This window comes from Acomys russatus, chromosome 10 (assembly GCF_903995435.1).
Source record: "Acomys russatus chromosome 10, mAcoRus1.1, whole genome shotgun sequence".
NCBI classification, from domain to species: Eukaryota; Metazoa; Chordata; class Mammalia; order Rodentia; family Muridae; genus Acomys; species Acomys russatus.
This window is the reverse complement of record NC_067146.1, coordinates 64,436,439-64,454,005: the sequence shown is the minus strand read 5'-3', so window position 1 is coordinate 64,454,005 and position 17,567 is coordinate 64,436,439. Positions and strand designations below refer to the sequence as shown.

General features: G+C 43.8%; 1 protein-coding gene across 1 annotated transcript in view; it reads left to right on the top strand.

Moving 5' to 3' along the window:
- The first annotated feature begins 818 nt into the window (after window positions 1-818).
- Herc3 (HECT and RLD domain containing E3 ubiquitin protein ligase 3) overlaps window positions 819-17,567 on the top strand; it is an 81,004-nt gene continuing 64,255 nt past the window's right edge. The window contains exon 1 of the mRNA XM_051152266.1: window positions 819-1,084. Coding sequence (XP_051008223.1) covers window positions 859-1,084 — 226 coding nt within the window. The 5' untranslated portion in view covers window positions 819-858. The remainder of the gene's footprint in view (window positions 1,085-17,567) is intronic.

Here is a 17,567-nt window from a genome sequence, read left to right as displayed (position 1 = left end):
TGATGCTCCGTGAAATGGAAGAAGCCTGCATTATTCTATGATCTCTGTGGAAGGGGTTACAAATCTGAGAAGGAGTTAAGTTCAAAGAGTAGGAAGAAGAAACTACCAGCTCAGGTGGAGGCGTAGCCATGTCTGAGGAAGCAGGCCCACAGGGATGTAGTGCTTGTTTCTGCAAAGGGTCTGCTTCAGGGTGAGAGTTATGACTTGCGTATTGGTGATGGATGAGAGGGAGGAGCGAGCTGTTTCTCCCAGCATTTTGCACTTTGTTTCAAGTGGCAACATGCTGCTGATGGAGCTGAGAGTAGGTCTACCTAAAGGGTTCGTTCAAAAAAAAAAAAAAAGGAAAACGCCAAAGATAGGAGCATTGAGAAAATATGAGGTAAGTTCACCTCCATCACTGTCTAGTGGTGTGCAGCGTCTCGCCTAGTTGCCTGGACTCTGCTCCTTGTCAGTGACATGTGGACCGTGTTCTTTTTCTGTGTTCACGCAGTGATGTAAAGAAGATTAATTTAAAATTGCATTTTAAGTGCTTATTAAAATGCAAAACGGCATCTTTAGAGCTCATAGAACTACTTTTGATAATAGTAACGTGTTTTATTTTAAGATGCAAGACATGATGATTATTAGGAGAGGGCCATTTTTAATTAAAACAAAAGTAATGGGTTTTGTTATGCCGGTTCTCATAGGACCAGCACATCTTTTGCTCACGTGGGAAGGTTGTTTTAACTGGTCGCATTTGTTACTTGATTTCTTCTGCTGTTTCTAAAACTTGTTCTTTACATCATTTTTTCTCCTAACTCCGTGTTTTTACAAACAAAACTATCTTCTAGGCATATGACTCCCTGACGGACAAGAACAATGCTGTGTTGGGGGTATTGGTCTCTGGGCCAACCGGGCATCAGCTCCAACCTGCGCGGCATCGTCGCTGAGCCCCAGGTGTGCCGCTTTGTATCCGACAGAAGCATCAAGGAGGTGGCATGTGGAGGAAACCACTCCGTGTTCCTGCTGGAGGACGGGGAGGTTTACACATGTGGTGTAAACACCAAGGGGCAGCTTGGCCACGAGCGGGAAGGCAACAAGCCGGGTGAGTGCCACTTCCACTTTGATCTGGCAGGACAGTGCTAAGCCAAATGACAGCAGGTCAGTCCTGACCAAGCCCTTCTCTCAGGGGAAGCTCTGGCTCCTTTAAGTAGTGCAGTATTCCCCACTGAACTGAGTCTAATTTAAGCTATGTAATGGGAAAAAAATAGACTTTCTTCTTCTGATCGTATTATACAACATGCAAACCAGGATCGAGAGGTGATTTTCCCTAGTAATTGAAAACTACACGACAGTTTTAACCCGGGAGTCCTCACGGGATCGGGATCAGGTTTCCTCCCTGATAAGCTCTTCATTCTATTATTTCTGCAACATGCTTTTGTAAAGCATTTGATGCTGAGCACTGTGTGGGGCTTTGTGAGTAGAGGTGAGGGAGGCAGTGGTGAGGAAAGCCTGTGCTCCATAGATGTGTGCAAGGTGCAGGCTTGTGACAGCTGTGCTTGGGGGAAATGGAGAGGTGAGGTGGTCAGAGAAAAAAGTGAGTAGACTTTTGATCCATGAGCATATCTGTGTGTGTAAACCAAGTACTGACTGTATCCTAGGGTGTGGGTGGACATGTGTACTAGTGTGTGTGTATGTGTGACTGTAACTGAGTACTAAGTGTACCCTTGTGTGTGGGTAGTCAGGTGCACGTGTGTGTGTGTGTGTGTGTGTGTGTGTCTGTCTGTCTGTCTGTCTGTGTGTCTGTGTGTGTGTGTATTCCTGAGTACTGAGTGTACCCTGGGGTGTGGGTAGCCAGGTGCACTAGTGTGTTTGTGTGTGTATGTGTGTGTGTGTGTGTTCGTCTGTGTGTGTGTGTATTACTGAGAGTGTACCCTGGGGTGTGGGTGGATAGGTGAACTAGTGTATGTGTGCGTGAGAGAGAGAGAGAGACAGAGAGAGACACAGAGAGAGAGAGACAGAGAGAGAGAGAGAGAGAGAGAGAGAGAGAGAGAGAGAGAGAGAGAGAGAGAGAGAGAGAGAGCTCAAATATTCAGTGTACTCCTGGGTGTGATTAGACAGGTGCACTAGTGTGTGTGTGTTACTGGGTACTGAGTGTACTTTGGGGTGTGGGTGGACAGGAGCACTAGCGTGTGTGTGTGTGTGTATGCATGTGTGTGTGTGTGTGTGTGTTATTGAGTACTCAGTGCACCCTGGGGTGTGGGTGAACAGGTGCATAGTGCTGTGCCGAGACTGGTAATGGGGGAAGGAAAGGCTGAGCTGGAAAGGCAAGAACTCAGCACTGTGCTTTTCGTTTATTTCTGACGATCGCTGTGCATCAAAGCCTATTAGTTTACATCTTTTTCTTCTCACTTTATCATTCTAGAACCTAAAGTTGACACTCAGTGGACATGCAGTGTAGACTTGTGACCTTAGTGTGGTAGTGCTGAGGTGAGCCTCCCTGACTGCTCATGGCTCATAACCTAGCACACTGTGAGTCTCTCTGCTCCTTGCTGTTTATATCACTCAGTCCAGATCAAGTCTAGACACTGAAGTTTCACTGAAGAGCGCGGGGGCTGGAGAGATGGTGCGGTGGTTAAAACAATTGCTGCTTTTCTCAGCTCTAGGTCAGTTGGCTTAGAACCTCCTGTAACTTGAGCTCTAGGGGATCCAATGCCCTTTGCTGACCTCTGGGCTCACCAGCCACACCCATGGCATATACTCACACCGACACATAGAAAATGCATGTAATTTTTAGGAAGAAAAGAGACCAGGGATGGTGTCCTGGAACTCCAGCATCTGTGGGCCTGCAGGGTCAGGAGCATCCATCTGTACTCCTTCAGGAAAGTTGCATCAGGTGACCCTTCCCAAGTCTCCTCCTTATGCCCCCTACCCTGTGGCATGTGGCTGTGCCCCTCTACTGCCCCACTGTTTTGGGCTCTACCCTAATGTCAGTTTAATTTGTAACCGTGACTTTGTGCTGCACATTTGAAAACAGCAGACTGCAGGATTGGCTTTAAACAGCACTGTGAAGTATGTAGGGGTTGATGGTGAGTGACAGAGGCAAGAGGACCCAGACCACGAGGCTGCTCTCAGCCGTAGAGCAAGTTGTAGGTCAGCCTGGGCAATGCGAAACTGTGTCCGCTGCCTCAAGTTAGGAAGGATGTGAGTGTGCCTAGTGGGCTTCCTCTTGGTCATTGTCTGCCCCCAGTTCCCATGTAGAAAGTGCCCACTATGTGTGTTCATGAGGATGTAATTACAACTTTCCTGACTCACTTCTTAGTATGATTCTTGAGGTTTACAGGAATGGGTTTGTAGGCTCACCTACCCACCAGTGTCCTTTTATACAATGCATCTAATATGAGAAGTTTTCAAATGATAGTTCTGTGCAGTAAAATACTATCAGTGGAAAGTGTCACTAATTATTGAGTACCTTGTATTTATTATGTTTTACCATTAGTATAATATATAACTACCCTGAAGGCAGAGGGAGATTTTTTTATTTTTTACTCTTGGCCATCTTTGTGGAAAACATTAAAACCCCAGCTCTTTTTCTTCCTCCTTCTCTTACAATTCACTGTCTCACATTAAGCTCTGTAAGGTCCCGTTTCCTCAGGTGAGAGGCACCATTTAACAATGAATGCCTACAGAGGGGTGTGCCAGCTCACAGCCTGCCCCTCTTAGGGAATGTTGGCATTCCAACAGGAGTTGGGCACCCTGGACTCAGCTCCTCATTCAAGTGATTTTTTTTTTTTTTTTTTTACATTTGTGGTGTGTGGCTGGGGGGAGGGGGGAGAGGGGACACATATCTGGAAGTCAGAGTATGACTCTGTGGAGCCAGCTCTTTCCTCCCTCCTTTATGTGAGCTTGTGTTCTCAGGCTGTGCAGGAGCTTTTCCTCACTGAGTCAGTCATCTCACCTGCGCCATGCCCAGCTTCCCTGGCCAGCTTTTGAGGGAAGTGTCCTGGAAAGTGAGTGCTTATTCCTGTCCTCTTAAAGATAGCAGGGCTGGGGAATTTCACATCCGGGAGCCTAGTATAGGTTTTTTTCAATGCTGTCTGACCCATGCTTCAGCCGTGGAGGTAGTCTGTGCGCTTGTTTAGTACAGAACCCCCAGACCCTTAAGCCTTAAGCATTTTGAGTCATCCACTTTTCTCTAGCAGCTGGAAAACTCTGACCTGTCTCTGGAATTACAAGGTGAGATGCCTGAGCAGAGAGTTCTCAAACCGTTCTGGTCTTTTTACTACCAGGAAGTAAGTGTAGCCATAAACAGAATTCTTTCTGAGCTTCAGTTCCCTTTTCTGTTAAAGGAGGAGACTTCTTGTTTGGTACTGTAGGTTGGGTTTTGTTTTGTTTTGTTTTTTGAGCGGGGGAGGGGGGGTGTTGTTGTTGTTGTTTGTTTTTTTTTTGTTTTTGAGATATACATTTATATAGCCCAGGCTGGACTTGAACTTTCTGTGAAACTAAAACCATGACCTCGAAAACCTGATCCCCTCATTACCCGCCTCTTCATGTCTTTATGGCCCTGCCTCTGGCAGATACCTTCACTGTAGAGGTAGGGAGGCGTACACACATCTCTCACTGCACCTCTTTGCTTCAAATCCCAGGGTGGCAGCCGGTGGGTAAAGAAACAAACATTCTGGCAGGATAATGGCAGCCATCTTTAGAAGGCTATAGTGAATGGGTGGAAGTGAAATCCCCTGGCTCCAGAGAGTCTCTGGACACAGTGCTGTGGAGGTAGTGGGGACCACTTGGGCCTCTGGAGGTCAGTGGGCAGTGCACAGCAACCCTTTGTCTTCTTGTAGCCACGGTTAGGGCGACACCTGCCACAGCCAGGGCTGGGTGATGGCAGCAAACCAGAGAGGAACACCAAGAAGGCCTTTGGAGTCAGCAAGGGGATCTGGTCCTACCTGGGATGCAACTCTGGGCTAAGATAGGGACTGCTGTGTGAACTGCAAGAGAATCCAGAAATTTCTGTTCCAAGTTAAGCTAGTATGTTAATTATAACTCCACAGCAACTGTTGAGTAGTCCTCTGAATGGAGAGATGTGTAGGTGGGTGCCTCCATCTCTTCCCTTAACTTTTTCATGGTGTTCTAAATCTGGGTACCATTTGGTTTATTTTTAATGAGTGGAAGAAAGAGATTGAGCTTGCTGGGAATCCTTACGGCAGGGGGCTACAGAGCAGTCAGGTCCTGTTGGAGGGACCTGGGTTCCCTGGCACCAAAAGGGGCCTTCAAGTGGCACTGGGGAGGAAGCTGCATGACAGCCCTCTGCCAAGAGGGTCTTCTTGTGAAAGGCAGGTTGAGGTTGCAGCTCACACCTCACAGATCAATTGCCTTTGAAGTATGGTAAGAGTCTTAGGAATGAGTGTGTGATATTGTACACCAAGCCTTTGAGACTGTGCTGGGAAGGGAGCTGGAGTTATTCTCATGGGCTCTAAGGTCTAGATACGGAGATAGGTAATGTGCCTGTTTCGGGCTGCAGAGAATGTGAGAATGGGTGCTTGTCTTTTGTCTGTATTCACTACGCTCCTCTCGCCTACGGCAGTGTGGTTGCAGATGGCTAGGGCAGCCGTGGACGACTTGTTGCTTTGCCTTAACACTTCATGTCTTGAAATTCCAACAACCCAAGGAGCCATTGAGTCTGACCTGTAAGGAGGAAAGTTGGGCTGTCTCAGGACGGAGGCCTTTGGTTGGCATTGTGCCTTCAGTCTGTCGAGCCAGTTGACAGATTGTTTGCACACTTTGTCTTTAACTGGTATGACATATGGACTTGGCTTTTTGATGCAGGTACCCCATGGTCATTTTGAGAATATGTGTTGCTGTAGATGCCCTTGAGGCTCCATGTTTTCCTCAGATAGTCATTTTTCAACTTCCCAGCTCAGTAATGCTCCTCCATCCTTGGGTATGTAGAGAAAGGGTAACTTCTTTTTAAAGACATATTATCAGTTATGTGGATGTGTGTATATATCTGTGCGTGGGTCTTTGCCCACGAGTGCAGTTGCCTATTGAGGCTAGGACAGGGCATCAGATCCCCTGTAGCTGGAGTTATAGATGCTGGTGAACTGCCTATCGTGGGTGTTGAGAACCTAACTCAGGTCTTCTGCATAAGCAGTACATGCTGTTAACCTCTAAGCCAGCATTCAAGCTGCAAGAAAGGGATATTTCAAGAATAGGCCAAATATTCAAACTCCTAGCTATGCCTGTCTGTATAAAGTTCTGAGGAGTGGAGGGTTAATGTTTAGGTGTGTGTGCGTGTGTGTCTATGTTCCATTTGCAAACAAGCCAAGGGCAAGGATGCCTGGAACAACTAGCATATTCCTAACAACTTATTAGGCTTCACCTAAACACAGTGTCCAGCTTTGCTGGGCTCTGGCTCTTATGAATTCTTTTTCTTTCCTTTCTGCAGCCCACCCCTCATCGAGATAGCTCTGAATAGAGGCATGGTAGGATTATTACTAATTCTTTCATGTTCTTGTCCAAAGCTTATTGTAGAATTTCATAAGACAAAGGGTTACCTAGGTGGGATTATAGGGAGACTTGTGTGGTTCCTGTCTTTTGTAGTAAAGCAAGCAATCAAAATGAGGTGGGATATTTTTTTTTGCCCAAATTATATTTCTATAAGCAACTTAATTTGTAACTGAAACATAAATAAACACTGACATCTGTTTAGTAAGCTCAGTAGAAACTGTTGTCTGTGTCCATTTACTGCCCCTCTCTTGGTTCCACCCCGTTGTCACCACCCCACCCCTTAACTTCCTTCGCACACACTGATTTCCAGTGTTGGGACTTTGGTGTAAGCTAACCCTTGTATTATTAGGGATGTCTGAACTTGTATCACTATCCACTAGACTTTCTTCCTGTCCTGTAGGTGCAATAAGTTCAATTGACATTGACTCTGTTGGGCTTCCAATTCTGCATAGACGTCCCTTGGAATCTTTTGTAGGGAACCCCAAGGATGACATTTTATAACAAGTCTCTTATGTCCTATGTGATTCATAGCTAGGATTCTTTCTTTGCACTTCCTCATGGTTACCTTCTCCCTTTTGTGTAGGTAGTTTAAGCCAATTCACACATGCTGTATTCTATCTAAGCGCTTCCATAATGCCATCATTGAACGGAATGGCTCTGCTGTTTGATGAATGAGGTTTATAATGTCTAAAAACCTCAATTCCCGGAACTGTGGCGGCAGCAGCTGCTGCTGCTACTGCTGCTGCTGTTGCTGCTGCTGCTGCTGAAAGTTAGGCTTTCAGCTGGGGTATCTGGTTGCTCTTGGCCTCTGAAGGATGTGACAGTTCTTGGTAGAAAGCTGCGAGCTGAGCTGAAAGGAGGCAGAAGCAATCCTTTACTGACTCCATGTTATTGAAGTGTGTAACTCTGGTGTAGAAGGCACAAGTCACTGCGGGAAATGTCTAGATTCAACACTGCACTTGTTAGACTCCCCTTGCTTCCTCATTTGAGTGGCAGGTGGTCCAGGAGGCTGCATAGCCCTCTCTGATGGAGATAACAACAGTAGTCAGTCCAGCACTTGTCTTTAGTAGGTGTGTTGACCACTGTTTGGTGGGGTTGATGAAAACTTACTGTTTTCTACCCGTGACAGGCATTCTACTTTGTTTGAAGACAGTTGAATATTTTTGAAAAGATATACTTATTAATTTGCATATATCTTTATGTGAAGAGTTATTGGTGTTTTGCAATTAGCATTATTTTAGAAAATTAACACAGCAGCTTGCATTAAATAAGAGGCTCTGTCTCCTTGTCATAGTGAGAGTGTTTATGCCTATTATAAGCTGGCATCATCTATACTATGATTAGCTTTTTAAAGCACATTAATCCTCATGATGGCTCTAAATTAGGTCAGCATTATTGTCTGAAGTATATGTAAAGGACGAAAGAGTTGGGTTTGGGCTGACAGTTGGGGTTTAATAATTCTAGGATGTTTGTCCTTAGACACCTCTAACAAATAAATTGCTTGATTTTATTTCATGTGTATGAGTTAAGTGTTTGCCTGCCTGTGCATTTATGTACCACTTGTGTGTCTGGTGTCCACAAAGGTCAGAGGAAGGCATCAGACCCCCTGGAACTAGAGTTACAGGTGGTTGTGAGCTACTGTATGGGTGCTGGAAAGGAGCCCGGGTCATCTCCAAGCACAGCCAGTGCTCTTAATCACTGAGCCATCTCTCCTGCCCCCATTCAAACATCCCAGGTTGAATAGGTCTTCCTGACAGGATTTTATTCTCAAGTTGTTTTTCTTATTTATATTTACTTTCTGTTCATCTTTATGGAAGAAACAGAGTGGATATAAGCTTGGCCACAAATAAGTTTATGTTCCTTAACCTATTAGCTAAACACTAACTACAAAACAAAGCACATTGTTAAAAGGTAGCAAGAGACAGTTCTCCTTTCATCGAAAAGATCATTAGACAACTGTTGTCAGTTGCATGCTTTTAAAACAATGTGCATATGCGCGCAAACATGTGCCTTTAACTTTTCCTGGTTTCCCTCTGCTTATTGGTGTGCAAAAGCACCTCTTACCCTCTACAATAAATGCGTATCAAAATTGCTAAGCTACAAAATTACAACTGCAACACAAATATTCAGAATTAAGAGATATATTTACCGACTGAAGTTATGGAACATTGCCAGTGTGTTGCCAAAAGCCCGAAGCTGCCATTACTCAGCTGCTAAGTGTACATGTATCCCATAGCTGCTTATTAAAGAGCAGAGTCCAGGGGCTGGAGAGATGGCTCAGTGGTTAAGAGCGCCGCCTGCTCTTCCAGAGGTCCTGAGTTCAATTCCCAGCAACCACATGGTAGCTCACAACCATCTAATGTAATCTGATACCCTCTTCTGCAGATAAAGTACTCATATGCAATAAATAAAATAAATAAATCTTAAAAAAAAAAAAAGAGCATAGTCCAGCACTTGGAGTGGCCTGTCTTAGACCTATTTCACTATGAGGCAATTCATCTGATATATGTAGGGCTTTATCATGTAGCATGTAGTGATCTGCTTTAGATGATCTTAATAGGTATAAACTCCATCCCCACCTGCCTCCCAAGTGCTGGGATTACAGGTGTGTGCTGCCACCACCCGGCTCCATGCTGGAATTTTGAACTCACTTGGTTTGGTACATGTAGCCACAGCTGCTTTGAGTCCACACGTTCAGTATTCATGTCGTGTCCAGAGTTAAGCATCCTCTGGCTCTTATATTCTTCCTGCCCTCTCTTCTGTGGATGCTCTCTCAGCCGCATAGAGATGCCTCACTTACAGCTGTGCACTCAGAGTCTCTTATCCTCAGCATCGAACAGTTAGTTGTGTCTGCACTAACCACTGCCCGCTGCAGCCGGATCTGTGGACAGAAACATGAGTGTTTAGAAGGCAGTTTGACAACATGAAAGCAAAGCAGCATCTATAGATTCTGCTCTAGGGCCTATGGTTTCCCTAAGTGTGCGTTTTGACTGTGTTGATAGTGCTGGGCATGGATTCCCTTCTGTGGAGCAGGCCTCGAATCTGATCTAGAGTGTAGCTGTTTAAACAGCCATGCCACTGTTACACCCGTGGACACATCGCTATTGTAGGATGGAGGGTTCATGTTGGTAAGACTGTTGATAACTTTTTCCCCCCAGCAGCCTGCGTGGCATCTGTTTCCTCTATCCAGATGCACCCTTCTGCCATTCTGTCTGTTCATCCTCCTCCCATATTCTCCTGATTACCTTCATTGTCTCCTATTAACCATGATTCTCTGAAATCAACTTGCATAGCTTCCATGTTCAGGTGAAAACCTGCAAAGTTTGTCGGGCTGGAGAGATGGCTCAGCCGTTAAAGGCTAGGCTCACAACCAAAAATATAAGAGAACCTGCAATGTTTGTCATTTTGTATCTGATTTGTTTACCTAATATTAATTAATATATATGTCCTGCATATAAAGCTCATCTATATTGCCCCACACCACAGAATTCCCCACTTTTTATGACTGAACAATACTTTACTATGTGTGTATACCGAATTAACATTATCTACTCACCCATCATGGGGGGCTTAGTTTGACCCATACCTTGGCTATTGTATGTGTTTGAATATATATCATCCCATTTGAGTGCACACATGTCAACTCTGTCTGTGGGTACACTAGTGCCCTGGCCATGGGTGACTCTAGTGGTGGTGCCGTGGCACGGTTGTGTTGGGGGTGGGGCCTCTTTACCTGCAAGCCTGGCTTTCAGGTAGCCATCTTGCTGTGTGTCAGCTTTCATGATGTGCAGATCTATCTGTTTCCTGGAATCAGCCAGGATTTCAGCCTTTCTTTCCTATTGGGCCTAGGCCCTGAGCAACTATTAGTTATGTGCTGCAGTCACCTGTGTACTTATGGTGGAATGAGAGAAGAGGTTCAAGATAGAGATCACTGTGGCTACTAGCTTCCAAGGCAGTGTACCTGTTATAAGATGGCAGAGAGCTGGACCGATTTCCCCAGAGTGAAATCCTTTCGTTTCCTGGCTGGGTACAAAGACGAATGTGTTTTGGACCTTAGTGAAGAATGGATTTAAAGTTATGAATATTTTGTGGATGGGAGAAGCGGTTCTCATTGTTTTGGGTAGAATGATTTCATTCACTCCCGTTGCTTTTAAGAATATGCCTCATTCCTACTCACATTTGAGCCTCTGGTTGAACATGCCTGTATAGTAATCCTGCAGAATTCTCTCTGTTGAGATATGTACACGTACATCTTTATAGGTTTGGGACCTTTGAGGATATGTGTGCACTATAGGCATATATGCTACATAGTATAGCTAGAATCTATATTGCTAATATTTAGAAATATATAAAGTTGAATAAAACATACACATTAAATGTAAAAATTTTAAGAATAGAAAAATCTAGAGAGGAGAAGAGGGAAAAGACCACCATAGCTCATTGCAGAAAATAAAGTAAGTGACTGAAGTAGAGACAACGTCTCCGAAAACAAGTTTTACAATTTCAGTTGAGATTAGATGTGTGTGTGTGTGTGTGTGTGCGCGCACACATGCGCTTATGAGTATACATGCATGTGTGTGTATATATACAAGTGAAGGCCAGAGGTTGACATGAGTCTTCCTCTGTCATTCTCCATTTTATTGTTTAGAGACAGGGTCTCTGTGCCTCTAGCACACTGAGACAGCTTGCATGCATCTTAGCAGATTAGGACATAGAAAAATAGAGCCCGGGCCTGAAGAAGGGCAGGGGTGCGACCCTTAGTGCCTGCCCTTTGGAAATCTACATCCCCTTCCTCTGTCTAGGCCTCACTACCAAACACTGCACAAGCTCGTGAAGCAGCCTCACAATTAGGGCTTCATACCTGTGAGCCTGTGGGTGCAGTTCCTATTAATACTATAGCAAGTGTCAGTAGGGAAGCTTGCTCTGAAAACTGCAGCAGGGAGACAGTGGTCGGAGATCTGAGACAGGGGAATGAACCTGAAGGTGATCATATGTGGAGCGTTAGCAGACCTAAAGTGTACTATGCAAGCTTTGTGTACCCCAAGCGTGGATCACAACATCCCCATAGGATTGGGGTACCCATGACTGAGCATTCAAGGTGCTGAAGACTGGGACCATCTGGCTGCTAGCTTATGGTCTGCCCTGTCCAGCCTTGAAGAACAAGGCAGCACAGGGCAGCCATGGCTTTCTGCCCACACAGCAGAGCCTCAGGCTGCTAGATGAAGAAGAGGGCGCAGAGTAACCCACAGACACTGATCTAAAGAGTTGGTGCCAAAGCAGCCACATGATCGGCCTCCTTAGAGGGAACCTGCCCTCTTTTTCATCACCCTCTCCTTTTCTGATGACATTTAAAAAAAAATTTTTTTTTTTTCTGTAGAGAATGTTTTGATGTTGATTAGACCAATTGTTTTAAATATTTTTACTCACTACTTTTTACATTTTGCTTCTGGGCATTTTCTTTTTCCTTTGTCTTTTACCTTCCCCTTCCACTTCTTCTTGTAACAGCTGATTTCTTTGTTTTGCTATTCATTTTCTTGAGACAGGTTTTCACCACAGAGCCCATGCTGGCCTCAGCCTGCAGGGTGCTGGGCTTCACGCCTGCCTGGCCACACCTAACTTTAATACTTTCCTTTAAATTCTCTCTTCTGTCTTTTCTTTTGGTTTTATTCTTTCATTCTTCCATTAGACACTTCTGTCTGTTTTTTTCTACCCTCATCTTTCCTGCTTTTAGTTTTTTTTTTCTTTGTTTTTATGTTTGCTTTATTTTTCCTAGATCTCCTGTCTTCTCTGTTCCTTGCTTCCTCCTATTACATTCCCCTCCTATCTTTATTTTTTCTAGTATTGCTCTGCAGTACTGTTTTCATTTTCTCTTCTTCCTGTTCTTACTACGTAGTATCTTCTTAGTTCATATGCTGTTGTCTCCTCCATCTTAGTTCATATGCTGTTGTCTCCTCCATCTTAGTTCATACGGTATTGTCTCCTCCATCTTAGTACATATGATATTGTCTCCTCCATCTTAGTTCATATGCTGTTGTCTCCTCCATCTTAGTTCGTATGGTATTGTCTCCTCCATCTTAGTTCGTATGGTATTGTCTCCTCCATCTTAGTTCATATGCTGTTGTCTCCTCCATCTTAGTTCGTATGGTATTGTCTCCTCCATCTTAGTTCGTATGGTACTGTCTCCTCCATCTTAGTTTATATGGTATTGTCTCCTCCATCTTAGTTCATAGGGTACTGTCTCCTCCATCTTAGTTCATATGCTGTTGTCTCCTCCATCTTAGTTCATATGCTGTTGTCTCCTCCATCTTAGTTTATATGGTATTGTCCCCTCCATCTTAGTTCATATGGTATTGTCTCCTCCATCTTAGTTCATAAGGTATTGTCTCCTCCATCTTAGTTCATAGGGTATTGTCTCCTCCATCTTAGTTCGTATGGTACTGTCTCCTCCATCCCCATGTTACTGGCAGTGTAATTATAGGTCATTTACAGCTGCTTCTACAGGTAGTTTACCTCTCTCTGAGTGATGCAGGGGAATCATGCCTGGTGCATTGAGAACACTGGCTGAGAGTTTAGCTACCAAAGTACAGTTGTAAGAAATTGTACCTCAACCCTGTGACAGGGTAGTTCTTCCTGAATTTTGGCAAATAACTCAACTGACAGAATCTGGGAAATTAAAACTTCAAAAACAATAGGTTGGCCCCAGATGCATAAATCCCAATTCAGAAACACAAGAAATATGGGGACAGGGAGCTAAGGCGACACAAGTCCTTTAAAAGTTCAAAATTCTACAGCAGTCACATCCAGCGATAGTGAAGTGCATGACGTGCAAAGAATTCAAAGGATTGATGATGGAGTGATGGCAAGTTCAAGAAGAGCATGAGCAAGCACCGGGCTCAGTGCAAATGCAAGTGCATAGCTGAATGAAACTGGGAAGACAGCGTAGTGTGTAAAGTGATGGAGGGTTGGCTGGAGAGATGGCCCAGGGTTAAGAGCACTTCTATTGTTCCAGAGGAGCTGGTTAGGTTCCCAGCATACACAAAGTGTTCAGCAACCTCCTTAACTCCTGTTCCAGGGGATCCTGTACCCTCTTCAGGTCCCTCTCACACTCCTGGCTTCCACAGACATACATGCAGGCAAATACCCAAAAATTAATTAAAAGGTGATTCGGGGGCTGGGGATATATATAGCTTAGTGGGTGAAGTCCTTGACTCGCCTGCACAAGTCCCTTCGTTGTGGCTCTGTATAAGCCAGGCATGGAGGTGTACACCTGTAATCCAAGCACTTGGGAGTGAGCGATGGGAGGATCCAAAGTTCAGAGTCATCCTTGTGTACATAGAGACAGAGTTCAAGAACAGGCTGGGCTGGAGATAACTGTCTCAGATTTTTGAAAAATAGTGATTAAAAAAAAAAGTTTAAAAGAGCTAAAATTCCTGGAAAAAATCAAATTGAACAATTGGAAACGAGAAGCTGAGTGAGTCAAACAGAAAGCTCAATTGAGAGTCACACTTACCAACTAGGTCAAGTGGAGGCAGGATATCAGGGAACAGCAACAGCGAAGAGGCGTTAGAACATCCACACAGCCGTAGAGGGACACTGGAGGATTACAGAGCTATAAGACATCTGGGATGCCATCAAAGGGTCAGATTTATGAGCTGTGGATCTACTAGGAGAAGATGTACAAGTTAAAGGCATGCAACATATTGCATAAATTTATAGGATAAAAATTCCAAATTCTTGAGAAAGAAGTAGACACCTAGGGGAGACTTTAAGACCTGACCACAAAAGAATCTCTGTATCATGTTGTCGTAAAACAGCAATTGTATAGACCATCAGCATCAGCAGCTGTTGAAAGCTGCAAGGGGAAGATGACAAGTCACATATAAAGGGACCCTTCTCCTCCTCAAATATGAGAAAATGTGAAAGGCAAACACACCAATAATAGCAGATTTCTCTTAGGAACCCAAAAACAGGAGCACATAGAATAACCTGCTTCAGGCCCTGAAAGAAAGTAACCTGCAGCATTCCTGTATCCAGCAAGACTGTCCGCAGAACTAAATGAGGAATAAAGACATCACATAATCAACATGAATTAAAAGAATTTACAGTCAGTATACCTGAAAGGCGTAAGGAAGTAAACACAGGCATAGGTATGGGATTTGGATTTACAAGACTCAATTGTTCTCTGCCTGTAAGAAACTCACCTTGTTGGTCAAGGTAAACCCAGCATGAAAGAGATAGGGTGGGGAAATAAAAGAGATTACAAGCCAAAGGGGTCTGAAAGCAAACAGGTGTACTAGTTTTCTGGTAAGGCTGACTCCAACCCATTGTTAGGAAAGACAATGAGGGTCACTTCATGAAGAGAACTATCCATCAGGAAGACCTGAATGTTCTAAATGTGTGCACTGAACATTGGTACACCAGGTTTCTAAAGCAAACATGACTGAACATAAAGGTTCAGATGGACCCCAATACAGGAAAGAGGATGACCTCAATACCCCACTTTAACTAGGTCCCCCAGGCCACATCCCAAAGTATCAAAGAAATACCAGTGTTAAACAGCACATCATTGTGAATTAAGTGGGCTTCCACTCTATCTACAACTTCAGAATGTACATTCTCAGCAATTCATGGAACTTTCTCCAAATAGGTCATATCTTAGGACACAAAAGAAGTCTAAATAAACAGAAGAAAATCAAAACATCTTATATTTTATCATATCATAATTAAATAAATCTAGGAATCAACAATAGAAATTAGAGGGCCAGGCATGGTGGTGCACGCCTTTAATCCCAGCACTCAGGAGGCAGAGGCAGGTGGGTCACTATGAGTTCGAGGCCAGCCTGGTCTGTAAAACAAGTCCAGGACAGCCAAGACTACACAGAGAAACCCTGTCTCAAAAAACAAAACAAAACAGACAATAGAAATTATAAAAATATGTGAACATGAAGATTAAATGAAGCCTTTAAATGATCAGTAGGTCATTGAAGAGACTGAAAAAAGAAGAAAAACTTTCCTAGAATCAAATAAAATGAAAACAATATAACAGAACCCATGGAATATAGTGAAAGTAGCCAGAGAGGGATGTTTATAGCTATAAAGACGTTACGCAGTCAGCAAAGGTTCAAATAATAACCCATGACGGAAGAATAAGACAAGAGATGTGGTTAATGAAATAGAAAGGAAAAGAACAATTCAAAGAATCAGTGTAACAGAGTGGATCATTTAAAAGAATAGATTATCAAACTTGTAGTCATACTAACCAAAAGATGCATGAAGACGCAACACAATGGGAGATGACAAGGGCGACTAAGATACCACTGAAAACCAGGTGTTCGTTGGGGGCATTCTGAAAGCTTATATTTCAATAACAAGAAATTCTAGAAGTTTCTAGATACATAGGACCTACCAAAATTAAACTGGGATTATGGGGTGGGGGTACTAAACACAAGAAGCAAAGAGATTAAGCGACAGAGTCCAGCTTGAGTCACTGCTGGTTTCTGCGAGATAATGAAGTAATAGACACATGTTCTTTTAAGAGTTCCATAAAAGACAGAAGAAGTGAAACTTCCAAACTCATTCATGAAGCCAGTATTATTTTGATATCCAAACTGGATAAAGCCACAACAACAATACAAAGGAAAACATCAGACCCACTTTCCTGATGAACATAAATACAGAAATCCTCAATAAAATACCTGCAAACTCATTTCAGCAACACAGCGAACATAATAAATGCAGTAGAGTTCATCAATATGTCTGGGACAAAACCCTCCATGATCATTTCAGAAGATGCCTTTGTTGGGCATCCAACATCTCTGAAACACAGTAGCTGGGAAGAGACTAAGAATAAAAGAATCATGGTGCCACATAGTGGGGAAACCAAGCATTTTAAGAAAAGAAGAAATCAAACAATAATGTGTTTGCTGGTGGCATGATCTTACACCTCAAAGACTCCAATGATTTCACTAGAATTCTTTTTATTTTCCCCCGAGACAGGATTTCTCCGTATAGCTTTGGCTGTTCTGCTTTGTAGACCAGGCTGGACTTGAACTCACAGAGATCTGCCTGCCTCTGCCTCCCCGATTGCAGGGATAACTGACATGTGCCCCGTGCCAGGCTTCACTAGAATTCTTTTGATTTTTAGAAAACATTTTTAGAAACGTTTCAGGGTATAAATTAACATAAAAGTTAATATTTCTTTCCTACATAAATGACAAACTAAGACAGAATTAGGAAAAGGATCCCACTCACAACAGCCACCCTCACCCCTGCCAAGGAGTAGCACGAATCAGAGATGTGAAAGACTTTTGAGGTTGTACTTTAATTCCATTTCTCCCTTCCCTTTTCTCCCTCCAAACCATCCGCTATACCCCTGCCTGCTGTCCTTCAAATTCCTGGCCTCCTTTTTTATCAGTTGTTACTGCATGCATATATGCATTTGTATATGCGTAATATTCCTAAATACAACCTTTTGAGTCCATGTAGTGTTACTTGTATCTGTCTTCAGCACTGAGCATTGACATAGACTAACCAGATGGTGTGCTCTTCCTTGGGGAAAACCACCTTTCCCGCTCCCAGCTTTACTCAGTTGCCTGTAGTTTTTTGTGTAGGGTTGAGGCCTTGTGGGCTGTTCTCATCAAGTTTTCATGTTCATTGGTGTCATCCTTGTTCAGCTCATGTTTGGATGGTCATGTTGGTGAGACTTCATGGGTGTAGCATCTGGTGTTACTGGGAGGCACAATCTCAGCAAAGTCCCTGGTCCCTTGCCTCTTAGGACATTTCTGCCTTTCAAACATACATACGTATGTACGTACATATGTATACCCCCCACACACACACGTGCCACATTTTCAGAACTGTTCATTGGATGATGTGTGTCAAAATGGTTCCATGATCTGGCCATCCATGCAGGTTCTCTCTACTGCCTACTGCTCCTGGCTCTTTGGGATGAACATCCCGAGTACTGCTGCATAATGTGCACATTGTAGTTTTAGGTTTTTGAGAAGCCTCCTCAGTTGCTGAACTAACTTACATTCCCACCAGCAGAATCTACGTGCCCTTGCCCGGCCTGTCTGGCA